The 12301-nt window shown below is 43.7% G+C and overlaps 1 protein-coding gene across 1 annotated transcript in view; it reads right to left on the bottom strand.

The window, feature by feature from the left end:
- TTC39B (tetratricopeptide repeat domain 39B) overlaps positions 1-11956 on the bottom strand; it is a 68000-nt gene extending 56044 nt beyond the window's left edge. Inside the window, exon 1 of the mRNA XM_083883748.1 lies at positions 11833-11956. Coding sequence (XP_083739874.1) covers positions 11833-11883 — 51 coding nt within the window. The 5' untranslated portion in view covers positions 11884-11956. The remainder of the gene's footprint in view (positions 1-11832) is intronic.
- Positions 11957-12301: the final 345 nt, after the last annotated feature.

The raw sequence follows: 12301 nt of genomic DNA on the forward strand, positions 1-12301 counted from the left end.
TGAACTCAGCAGCTAAAAATCCCACCATTCAAATAAGTAAAATGGATTTTTAAACACCCTATCATAATTTTGTTTGGTTTTTTTTACTTGGATTTTAAGACTCCTTTGGTTCCACTTGCTGAGAAATACATTCACTCTGAAGCTTAACTATACAACTTTGGCCATCCCTTCAACTCAGCATGACGTGAAATTACATAGTTCACATTTAACAGAAGATACAGCACTTTGGCAAAGCAGCAAACTGAGTATGCCATCCTCTAGAAGTGAATGGCCAGGAGCTAATTTCCAGAGCTATAACCATAGATGGCACTTTAATTCAAACTACATTACAAGACACATACTGAGCTGCTACTGAATGTCTCTTTCTCAAGGTTTTAAGAAAACTTTGCTTAAACCCAGCAGACCACACCTTAATAGAGCCAGCTACTTCAGTTGTGTCAAGCAGGACTATACGGGCAGGTATGTTTCTGCTAAGATTCTCCATCTGGACATGGCACAGATTTTAATATTCTTTAGCAATATGCTTAAACCACCAAGTCTTATCTTAAAGTTCTTCCTCTGGTCCAAACCGCACACTTAAATTTAGGCAGACTGCTTTGTCTCCAAAGTTTAGTTCCTAAACTTTTCACATTTCTCTTGAGAAGGAACATAATATCTAACATTATAAGATTACATCTTTATTGTCTATTAACAATAATATAATACTTAGATTAAAATGGCTCAAACCCCATCATTCTCCCTCAATGTAGTTAACAGAATTACTTTTCTAAATACTTTTCTTACTGGAAAGAGCAAAAAAACTTCTACTTCATTAAGTATTAGGTTATGCCACAGTTTATCAAAAAAGTAAAAAAGCACTTCAGTTTCACATTCCATATTATATATGACTTTTCTCAAAGTAATTTTATATTGTTTCTGTAACAAATTACTGTTTCCCCAAATTAAGGTTGGAGAGTTTTGTCAAAAATATGGAATACTTCAGTTTTTGCATGTTTCTTCAGTTCCTTCTAGCCAGCTGAGCTAGAAGAACCTTTAACATCTGTGTAAGAGACCTCACTGCTGCTTTTGGCCAGGGTAGACTTAATTTCCTTCACAGTGGCTGATATGGGCTGTGTTTAGGATTTTCGCTGAACACAAGAGTTGATAATAGAGAGATGTTTTCATTACTGCTGAGAGGAGCTTACACACAGGTAAGGCCTTTTCTGCTTTCTGTATTCCGGTCTGGGGAGGAACCTGGGGGTACATGGTAGGTTGGGAGGGGACACAGCAGGGGCAGGTGACCCAAGCTGACCAGAGGGATATTCCAGAGTATGCGGCATCATGCTCAGTACACAAAGGGGAGGAAGAAGAAAGCAGGGGAATCTATGGAGTGTCTAAAGACATTTGACTTCCCAAGTCACTGTCACCTGGGAGGGAGTCCTGCTCTTCTGGTGATGGCTGAACATCTGCCTGCCCATGGGAAGCACTGAATTAACTCCTTGCTTTGCTTTGGTTTTGTGCACAGCTTTTGCTTTCCCTAGTAAACATTCTTTCTCTCAACCTATTAGTTCTCGACCTTTTACCCTTCTGATTCTCCCCCAAATCCCACTGGTGGGGGAGTGAGCAAGTGGCTGTGTGAGCTGTCAGTTGGGCTTAATATTCAGCTAAAAAGAAATGGATTTTCCAAATCCACAACTGGTAATTCTACTTCTCCACCTTATTTCCAGTGGCAAGCTCAAGTTTTGCCACAGGACTTTGGAGCAGCCATTTAACCATAAATTACCATACATACTAAAGAGGGGGGAGAAAAAATATTAAATATTTTCCAGGCCTGCAAACTTACTAAGTTTGCAGAAAAGGGAAAAAAATAAAACCAACCAAGCAACCAAAACCACAAAAAACAAAAATAAACAAAATCCACCAATCTCAAAACACATACAAATAAACAAAAAAAAAACACAAAATCAAAACAAAAACAAACAAACACAGACACAGCCATGAAGTCATTAAGTAGCTGCCTCCCTGAATTTGGTGAGAGTCCTAAGGGAGAGAATCCAAATAAAACATCTTCATCTTAGTCCATTATTTCTTGGTGTAAATAAAAGCCAGTGTGATATACTCTATCACCACTATAATCTCACTTTGCTCAACTAAAGCTAATAGGAATATTTTTTTCTTTCCTCTGGCATACTACTATTTACTGATAAGTATTTCTATTCACCTACCCAACACTACACTTTTTAGAAGAACCAGTTGTCAGACACACAATTATTTTCAGGAATAGGTCTTCCACAAACCTCTCTGTTTGGATGACAGACTGTCCTTGTACACCCTCCAGTGAGAGGATTTCTGGAGACCAAGAGTGTGTGTGACTTCTGGGGATGACAAGAAATCAAAGGAGTGTTGCACACCCAAACAATGGCTTGCAAAAGTTTATAAGTGAATGCGTAAGAGAACTGGAGTAAAAACATGATACATTCACCGCATCACAACAAAAAATACCATTGCTACTAAAATATTAGATTATCTTGCGTTAGTATGGGGTAATAGCACTACTTCCTTACTCCAGAATAAGATGACAAGCAAGTCTTGACTTGCTTGCTAAGAAAACTTTACCATTAGCACTTGGTGTTTGGGCATAAGTTCACATGTCAGTGATATTTACTTATGTTAACTTAGCAGAAACCTTTTTTTGAACCTAAGAGGGCTTAGAAAAGGAATGTTTAGCTCTTACAAATTCTCACATCCCCTACAATTGGAGCAGACACGACCAACTGTGGCAAGCAGGTCTTGGCTATGTCCAGGTTCTAATCAGAACACATACCAACAGCAGCGTGTGTCCAACTCTCAGACTGCTTCTCAAATCTTCTCAAGTCTTTAGCTGCTCAGTTTTGCTGCCTTTTCAAAATGCGTGTGGTGATCCAACATTTTTGTTCCCTCTAATATCATTCTGTTTCTATTAATCTAGAAGAAACAGCATGTGTTAAATTTGCTGGGCATGGTCTGCTGGTCTGTATTCCTGCCAGCCTGTCACCAACAACGGCAATCTTATTGCTACCCCCTGTGCTGGTGTCACACAGGAAAAGAAAACCATACTAGTTGCAGTAGCAAGGAAATTTTCAATACATCCTTATGGTTAGGCAAGCTATAGGGGATTTACCTAAGACAGGAGGTGTAAGATCAGACATGCCTGTCACCTACTCCTATGCTGAGTCACCCTGGCCAATGCTGGTAAGTAATTCACGGTCTGCCAAGAAGCAACTAAGTCCCTTTCCTCTTTCAACACATAACCTCTTTGCCAAGAGAGGGGCCTGGCAAGAACTTTTATCAAAGCCAAGGCATCAACTTCTAGCCATCTCAACAAGCTCCTCAGATCTAGGAGTTTTTACAAGCATATTGTAAAAACTCATTGCATACGTCAGCAAAAAAAGAACAAACATTTGCAGAACCAAACACGTTTCTACAAATTCATAACTCTCACATAGATTGACTGGAACTACAAGAAGCAAATCATTCCCCTTTTAGCTTATATATGAAACAGAACTGTCTTTCCATATTGGTTGTGGAAGAAATACAGCTGTCTTTCTAGAGTTGTGGACGGCTCAACCCTGGTGGCGTTCAAGGCTAGGATGGACAAGGCCTGGAACGATCTGGTCTACTGGGAGGTGTCCCTGCCCTGGGTTGGGGGGTGGGTAGATTATCTTTCCCTTCAATCCCTTAACATTCTGTGATTCTACAGTGGCTGGCGAGCTTTTAGCTACAATTACCAAGGCAATTGTACAATTAACAATTGTAATGACAGTAACTTCCACTGCTCCAAGGAAAGATATAGGATGCTACTTCCCACACCAGAATAGCAGCAGTTCGATACACAAAGGATACCCAAAACTTTAAGAAAACAGCTAACTCTTCCTTTTGGTTATACTGTTTTCCATTCATATACAAGTAGGTACTTAAGCATCATCACTTCACACCCTTCATCCAAGAAAACAAACAAACAAACCCAAAAACCAAACCAAACCTCAGAAAAGTAAAATAAAAATTTACTTCTCTTTAAAAATTCACTTCAGAGGTACATAGCTTTCCCAACTTACATCAGCTATTTCTCCCTAAGAGGCACATGGTTCTTTCCACAGTGATCTCACCTCACCTTTTCCCATATCTTCTGCATTTTTTATCTCTACCTCTGAAGAGAAACGACTCACAGGTTAATAATAGTGAATATTAAATAAGAAAATTTAATTGGAATACTGCATACTCCTTTTTCCCTCCAGTAAATCAATAAAGACTTGGTTTCTTTGGCTACCCAGCTTTCAGATTCGGTTGCAGTCAACCAAGGATCGCAATTCCATGACTCCAGGAAGTAAATAAGAAATAGAAAATCACAAAAAATACAAGTAAGCCATCTCAGAACAACACAGGTAGTATAAAATTGGAGTACATATCGTTATTTTGAATAGTAGTCACAAGGAAACACAGTACCTCTTAACAGGTACACAGGTATACTCAACAGGTATAAGTAAAGCAAACTTATTTGAACTCAAGAAACTCAGAATCTTGGAAGGAGACACAGCAACCTAATTTTATTTAATAAAATAGAAATTACTAGTCATGTTTAGTTTTCCATTTGTGCTGCTGAAACAGAATGATCCTCATCTTAGATGCAGATGTGCTCTGACTGTAGAAAGACCAACACAGAACCTGGAAAAATAGATGAGCCACGTGCCAAAGAACAACACTTTGGAAAAAGACAAGCAGAGTACAAATTTTACATTCTTCAGTTGACCAAAGTCTACTTCTCAAAGAAACAAAACCATACAAGTCAGATGAGGATGTTTAAAAAAAAAATTATTTATCCTTCAGCAGAGGAAGTACCCCCAACTACCACTTCCCACCACATTCTAGTTTTTAAGGTGAAAAAGGCAGCAGAGTAGCTTGCTTCCGGTTTCTCAAAGTCTCTGTGGAAATGCAGCTACCATCGCCTCTCACCACTGAGACTGCTGAAGAATCCTCAGCATAAACATGAGAGAGAAAATAGCCAGTGCTGCACATTCTAAAGTGCATTATTTGATTAAGCTACCGATGTAAAGAAGCATACCACTAGCAAGTTCTTTTATCGTAAGTGCAGCAGCTGCTACAGCAGTGGATGAAACTCTTGAGTACTTAAACCAAGTACTAACCGGCTTTTGAATTAAAAGATGATGCTGGTTTCATTTGAAATTAGCTCTGAAGATAAACTGGCCAGGCTAGTAAAGCCAGACTATACAGTGTTTATCCCTGCTTGGGCAGTTCAAAAGAGTACAACATGCATCATTAAGACCTTCATTACCTAAATTTTCCTTAATAGCTTAGTTTAGAGATGAGGCGCAGATTAGCTGAATTGGCCAAGCTGTCCTTAATACAAGCCTGTCATGGCTTGTACCTACAACTAAGCCGGCAACTAAATACCATGCATATGCTCATTCACCCCATCACACCTCACATCCCCCACCCCAGCCCTCGAGCAGGGCTGTGACGCCTGGGGGACTCAGTTCCAGGTGTACCTGACATCTCTCCAAGTGAAAGCAAACTCTGGCCTACACTCTGCTGCGAAAGAGATTGAGAAAAATGCATTAACAATATCAGTTGATTCCAGCTGTTATTGAAGTCACAGCATGTCCAGTACAGCAGCACTTGGAGGTGGCATGACTTTGATCACGCCACAAGAGTCTACTGTCAAACTCCACTCTCCCTTAGATTTAACTGCTTGTATGGTGCTAGCAAAGGGTAAGCGGGTCCTGCTGATCTCTCCTTGGCTCTGGAGACGACTGATCAGATTCTGCGTGAGAACCATGGTGTCTCTGCTGGTGCTAGGCAGAGACACCAAAAGCCCACCGGCGCCTTTTTGAGCCCTTGAAATGTAGCCTCCTGAAGTAGCCTGTGCCAAGGATGCACAGGCCTCTGGGGGCCATCACAGTAAGGTACATCATTTGCCACTCATTCCCAGTCAAGCTCACTTCAGCCTCCAACACCATCAGCTACTGGAATGCCCTTGTCATTCCAAAAGTACAAATGGGCTCTAACTCTTTACAGCTTGAGTGTGCTCTGGTGTCTGCTAGAGCCTTATACACCCATGGGTCTGACATGCTAGGCCATCAGATCCACAGAGTCCAATAAAAATGCTTGCCTCCCTCCTCCACCTGGCTGGAGAAGGGCCCTTCCACTCCTGATCACTGGACTGTCCATTTCATATAAAGAAAACAAGATTAGAATTTCTTTCCAAAAAATAGGAGTAAGATAGGACTTCCCACTCTGGTGAACTGCCCACTGGAGACTAGAGGAACAACTTTCCTGGTAAAAAAACTACATGGGATTGATTTTTCCCTACAATTCAAGCACCAATGCCTCTAGGGTCAAAGGTAGGTTTTCTATCCCAGTTTCTCCGCTCTGCGATCTGTCAGATAAAAACACAGAGCAACACACTGTGTCTACCTTCTTCATCCTCTGTCTTGAGCAAAAGAACACGTACTGTTAAGAGCAGAGATAGTATGTCATACAAATGGGGAGTAGGATCTATCTTTTTTGTTGCTGAAACTTCTGGAACAGTTTTTCCCATTTTTCAAGCAGTTTTTCCATAGCAAAGACCAGCACAGCCAGGGACTTAGTACTACCAGAGCTGGCAAGCCACTCTGCCCACCACCACTGCCTCTCTGTCTCCCAGCGACCCAGCTTTGTCTCATTACCACCAATAAAGTGGCACACAACAATGGTGCATGGTGCACTCCAGTCATTACCACCACAATGGGTCATGTGCACTAGATTTCACCTGGATGTGTGGGTAACTGTACACTGTTTTGGTCATAATAAATCATCTCTAGCATGGTTAATTCCCTCAAGTACTAAACATGGTGGTCCACTTGCCTGGGTGACATTTAACATCTGCCTTGAAAGCACACCTCTCCTTCATACGAGACAGAAGTCATGTCCAGAGGATGACGTATCCTTTTCTTAATTGCTTTGCTAATGCCCCTTCTGCAGAAAGAAATCCCTGCTGCTCCTCTACTCTAAAATTCCAAGCTACTAGCCCTGTTACTGCAGCACCAGAGCCAGCAGATAACGATGTGCTCATCTGGACAATGGCTGAAGTCTCTTCACATATTCCACAGTTTACTCAGAGATAGGTATTGAATTACTGTCTCTCTTCCATCTTTTCCTCCTGCTCTTGTGATAGCCCTGCTTCACCCTACTTTATTATGAGCTAACTTCTGTGTCCATTTCTTCTTGTTTATACAAGTGACTGATACCTGTAAGGGTTGTTTCAGCTGCAATGACCACCACTGGAGTGAGAGCCTGTGACCTTCTTGGCATATCTGAAGACCTTCTCTTCCTCTGAGGGTACTGAGGAGGACTTTCCCTTACTGAAGCTATACTGGCTCTGACCAACACCTGCATTGTCCTTCTCTTGTTTTTCAGTAATTCCCAGAATAGTATTCTCCACACTTTTACCAGTCACTGAAGCGAGACTGAGAGGCCTGCAGTTTGCAGGATCATCTTTGTAGTGCCTTCTCTTGGGAAAATGTTAGCCAGATTGCAAACTGACTGGGACCTCTCCAGATTCCCAAGATCATTCAAAAATCATTGAAAGAGATCTTGTGATTAATGATATCAGCCAGCTCTTTTGAGTACTCTTGGCTGAATCTCATCAGGCCCCACAGACTTCTGGGGATCCAGCTAGTTTTTCATGCTCATGGCCATGGTCCTCCAGCTCAGGGTGCTGGGACATGCTTAGCCCATTTTCAGCCTTGTCTATGTCTCCATTTGTGAAGTGATCGTGATCATCCTCATCCTGTAATGGGCTAACGTTATTTCTGCACTGCCTTTTGCTACTGACATATCAAAAAAAAAACCACCCTTTTTTTATTGTTCTAACAGTCCTGGCCATCTTCAGCTGAGCACAGATTGCATGCACAAATTTTCTCCTTACAATGGGGAGCAGCATCTCTGTATTCCTCCCATGTCACTAATATAACAAATGCTTTTAAAAATTTGTTCTAACACATTCTAGTCAGATTTGTTATCTGAACTCATCATACCTCCTGTTGGGCACAAGAAAAAGACTGTCTTGGTTTAACACCAGTCAGCAACCAACATCCCACAGCCAGTCAATCTGCTCTCCCCTCTTGCCAGTGAGACAGGAATAAGATCAGGTGGAAAATGTAAAATCAATGGGTTGAGAGAAAGGCAGTTAAATAATTGAAATAAAGTAAAATTAATAACAGTATAGAAAGGGGAAAAGAGAAAGGAATAAAACCCAAAAGAATGCAGTGATCCACCATACAATTTCTCACCTCATCCAGACTATCCCCAGGCAGTGACTGGCCCCTCCCAGCCAACTGCCCCCAGTTTATATATTGGGCATGATGCTCAAGGGTATGGAACGTATCTTTGGCCAGTTCAGGCCACCTGTCTTGGTCATGGTCTCTCGCACCTGGCAGTGCATGAGACACTGAGAAAGTTCTTGGTTTAGGGTAAGCACTACTTTGCAACAACTAGAAATCACTGTTATTCAAAGGATTCTCATACTAAATCCAAAACACAACATTGCACCAATTAACTCTATCCCAGCCAAAGTCAGGACAAAGCCTTAAGATTTTACCACAGCAAGGACACCAAATCACCTTCAGATCTGTAAATAATCCTTAGTCTGGCTCCCTTTGGCCAAGCCAGGAATTCTTTTAGCATCTAGATGTTTCTTGATCCTAAACATTTCTGTCTAGCCACAACCCTCAGATGTATAAGGACCTTGGTTGGGTTTGTGGGTTAATTTTTTTTAATTGATAGGGAATCCCCAAGTAACCAATTAAGCTGGCTTTAAGACTTTGAAAAACCAGGGCAGCAAAGAGTGAACTTAATGGGAAGCAGATCTGTCCCGCTATTTTAAGTAATCTTTAGACAGTGGGGGGGGGGGGCAGCAGGGGGGATGGGAAGAGGGTGAATGGGGAGAAGAATTAAAGTTTTGCTTGAAGACTCTAGTGGCTGGGAATGCTACTTTGCCCTTAACATTAAGTATATCTGTCCTATATTTCCAACCCATTCCAAAGGAATACCAGTATGAATTCTTTTAGGGGGTGAATTCGGTATCATACAGCAGTTTAAGTGGCGATGGTATTTCATGTTTGAGCTCACAACCGGCCACACCACAAGTCAGCAATTTAATCATGTAGTAATCAGGAAATTGCTCCCTAGAAGAGAATGACCACAGACACACTTCAACACCACAGAAGCAACACTGCACTCAGGAAAATCGTGAGTTTAACAGCAATTTGTTTTTCCAGATGGTATACCCATAACACTAGCTCATTTATACAGCCTCTTAGTCTTAAGTCTTTGGTTCCTCTTGGTGGGTTTCTTTTCCTTTAAATAAAAAACACCAAGAGACTAATACACTTCTCTTAGTTGGGTTAAAAAAAAATCCAAAGATTTATTTGCACTTTATACTATTTTCTTGATGTTCCCACCAGAAAGCCACTGCTGCAGGACAATGAGACATAAATCCGCAAAAAAAACCCCAAAAAACAAAACAAAAAACCAACCCATGATATCTGGCGCTTCCTTGAGCTGCAAGAAGCACCAGGAAAAGCACAAACTTTATTCAGGAACAGACTACAGCAAGGGGCAGCTACCTGGTACCATACGCTTGGATTTCAGAAGAAAGGTTCTTGCTAGTCTAAGTCCTGTTAAGTAGGAAACAACTTCAAGGTTTAGCTTAACATACTCCTCTTTAAAACTTCAGGAGAGAAGTATTCACAAGTCCCTGCAAAGCAAAATTCTATGCTAAAAGCTATATTCATACGGTACTAAGCGTTTACACTTAAATCAGGAAGCAGAGCTACCATCCACTATGCTCTGTGTAAACAACACTATTTAGAAGCATGCAGCTCATAAACAAAACGTTTATAGAGGTGTTCTGCTACCTCTGTTTCTCAGCATCACAGCCACTGCAAACACCAAAAAAAAAAATCTAAGACACTTAAAAACAATTACTATGTGCATGAAATCACAACAAGCTCATTTATTTGTTAGTAAAGAGACTATACTGAACCTGTAGGCAAAGATAGTCTACAGTGGTCTAAACAACTTCTGTTAGAAAAGCAGTGACTATCCCCAAGATAATCATCTGCCCTCTCCTCCTGAACTCTGGAATCTGACCAGGAAAAATCTAAGTACTTTTTGCATTACCACTACAGGCCTGTTTCAGATTCTAAAGAATCAAGCACATGCAAAGGGCATGAGATCTTTCAGGCTTATACTGAGAAAACTTTACACTTTCTGCAAAGTATTGCTCAAATAACGCCTCTTTCATGGTCTTTTATGCCTATCTTTCCTGGGTTTTTTATGTCAGCTTCTTTTCCTCTAAAAAGCATCAACATTTAACACCAAACTCAAGGAAGTATATTCTTTCCTATGTTCACACAGAACAGCCAGGCTACAACGAAGTTGCTGACTATCTGTTTCAACAACCGTGAATTTCGACTATTTGCTTACTGAAAGCTGCAAGAGCTAGTTAATAACTTTTTTCTCCCTACTCTGGAAAAAAAAAATCTCAGCTTCACAGAGATGACTTTATCACTTTACAGTGATTCACTCTGCAAATTCAAATTCAAGCATTTCATATCCTCTTCACTGCTGCCACATATAACCTTACGAAGTAGAAACTTTCACAGCATGCTCTGAAATACAGGCTAACATACATTCCCGTTCTCTAACTAAGAACAAGGACAAGCTAGCTCCACTGAACTACCCAGCACAGCAAGCCCTGCATTAGTCACTTGTCCCATCGTATAAAACACTGCCACATCTCAAACACCGGGCACTGAATTAAACCCAAGCTATTACGTACTCATTCATAAACTGTCTTCAGCAAAATTTGGGCAGATTTGCCTTGCCAATTTTCCTGAAGAAACTGCTGGATGCATGCAACACTAAAATCGTTCATTCTAGACTGTGCAGTCAAAAATCAAGTCTCTATTCCCAGGCACGCACGCCAGGACTGCCATCGATGTTTAAAAGCACGTTCCAGGTAAAGCTGCCTCAGTCTGGCAGTACCAAAAGCCCACCTTAGGACAACACTTTACAATCACCAGTTTCCGAGAGGTGTTGTCAAGGAACCCCGGTACCGTGTTCTCCTAGACTGACAGTTTAACAAGGAAAATCCTCAAGCGATCGTTTGAAGGGATTTCTGTCTGGCTGTTTTGAAGGACCTTTAATAAAATAACGGCGAAATTACAAACGCATCTTACATCAACTACAGCGGTGACTGACAGCATTTCCCGGGCAGATAAAGCGCCCAGGGCAGAGCCCAGGCACACGGGCGCCCCGGGCAGCCCGGGACAGAGCCGGGAGTGGCCGCTGCCCGCACACCTGTCCCGGCCCGCCCGCGGGGACGCGCACCGGAGCGGCGGCGCGCCACGCTCGCACGGAGCAGCGCAGAGCTGGGCTCACAGGAAAAAAAAAATTAAAACATAAATTTAAAAAAATAATTTAATTTTTTTAAAATTAAAAATAAATTTTAAAAAATTAAAAAATAATAATAATAAAAAAAACCCCACCACACCAAAGGAGGGGAATGAGGGAAGGGGCCGCCTCCGGGCGGCCCCGCTGCCGGGACAACTCTCTCCAACTCCAGGACTCGCCCCTAGACCGGCGGCCAGGCCTGCCCCTGTCTCGTCCGGCCGCCCGCCCATCAGCCTGCACCGCGGGCAGGTGGAGACCGGGACGGCCGGTGCAGCGGACCCCTGTCCGCGCCTTCCCCGCCGCCGCCGGCCGCTCGCTGTCCGCACGCCCGGCGCCCCTCGGCAGTCGCCCTCCGTTTACCTCCTCGCCGCCGCCGCCGCTCTCCTCCGTGCCGTTTCCTACGCTCGCCATGTTCCCTCTCCGCTGCCCGCCGCGGGAGATCCCTGCGGCCGCCGCTCACAGCCCGGCGGCGGAGCTGCCCCTCGCCCTTCCCGGCCGCTCCCGCTCGATCCGGCCCGCTCCGGCCCGGCCCCGCCGCTCCCGCCCGCTCCGTCCGGGGCCCCGCTCGCCGCCTGCCCCCGCCCCGGCCGCCCCCCCTCGTTTGCATGGCAGGGCCCGCCCCGCCGGTCGCGCCCCGCGGGCCCTCGGCGCCCGCCCCCGCCGCCCCGCCCGCGCTGCCTCCCGCCTGGGGCGGCTGCCGTGCCCCGGGGCCGCCCGCTCCGGGGGCGCTCTGCCAATGCGGCTGGACGGGTCACAGCGAGCGCGCGTCGTCCCAAACTCGTGTCGAGCCCCCGTCCTTCGTCCGTCCTGCAGCCCCAGCGCCGGCTGC

The sequence above is a fragment of the Zosterops lateralis genome (genome assembly GCF_965231275.1).
Source record: "Zosterops lateralis genome assembly, chromosome: Z".
In the NCBI taxonomy this organism is placed as follows: Eukaryota; Metazoa; Chordata; class Aves; order Passeriformes; family Zosteropidae; genus Zosterops; species Zosterops lateralis.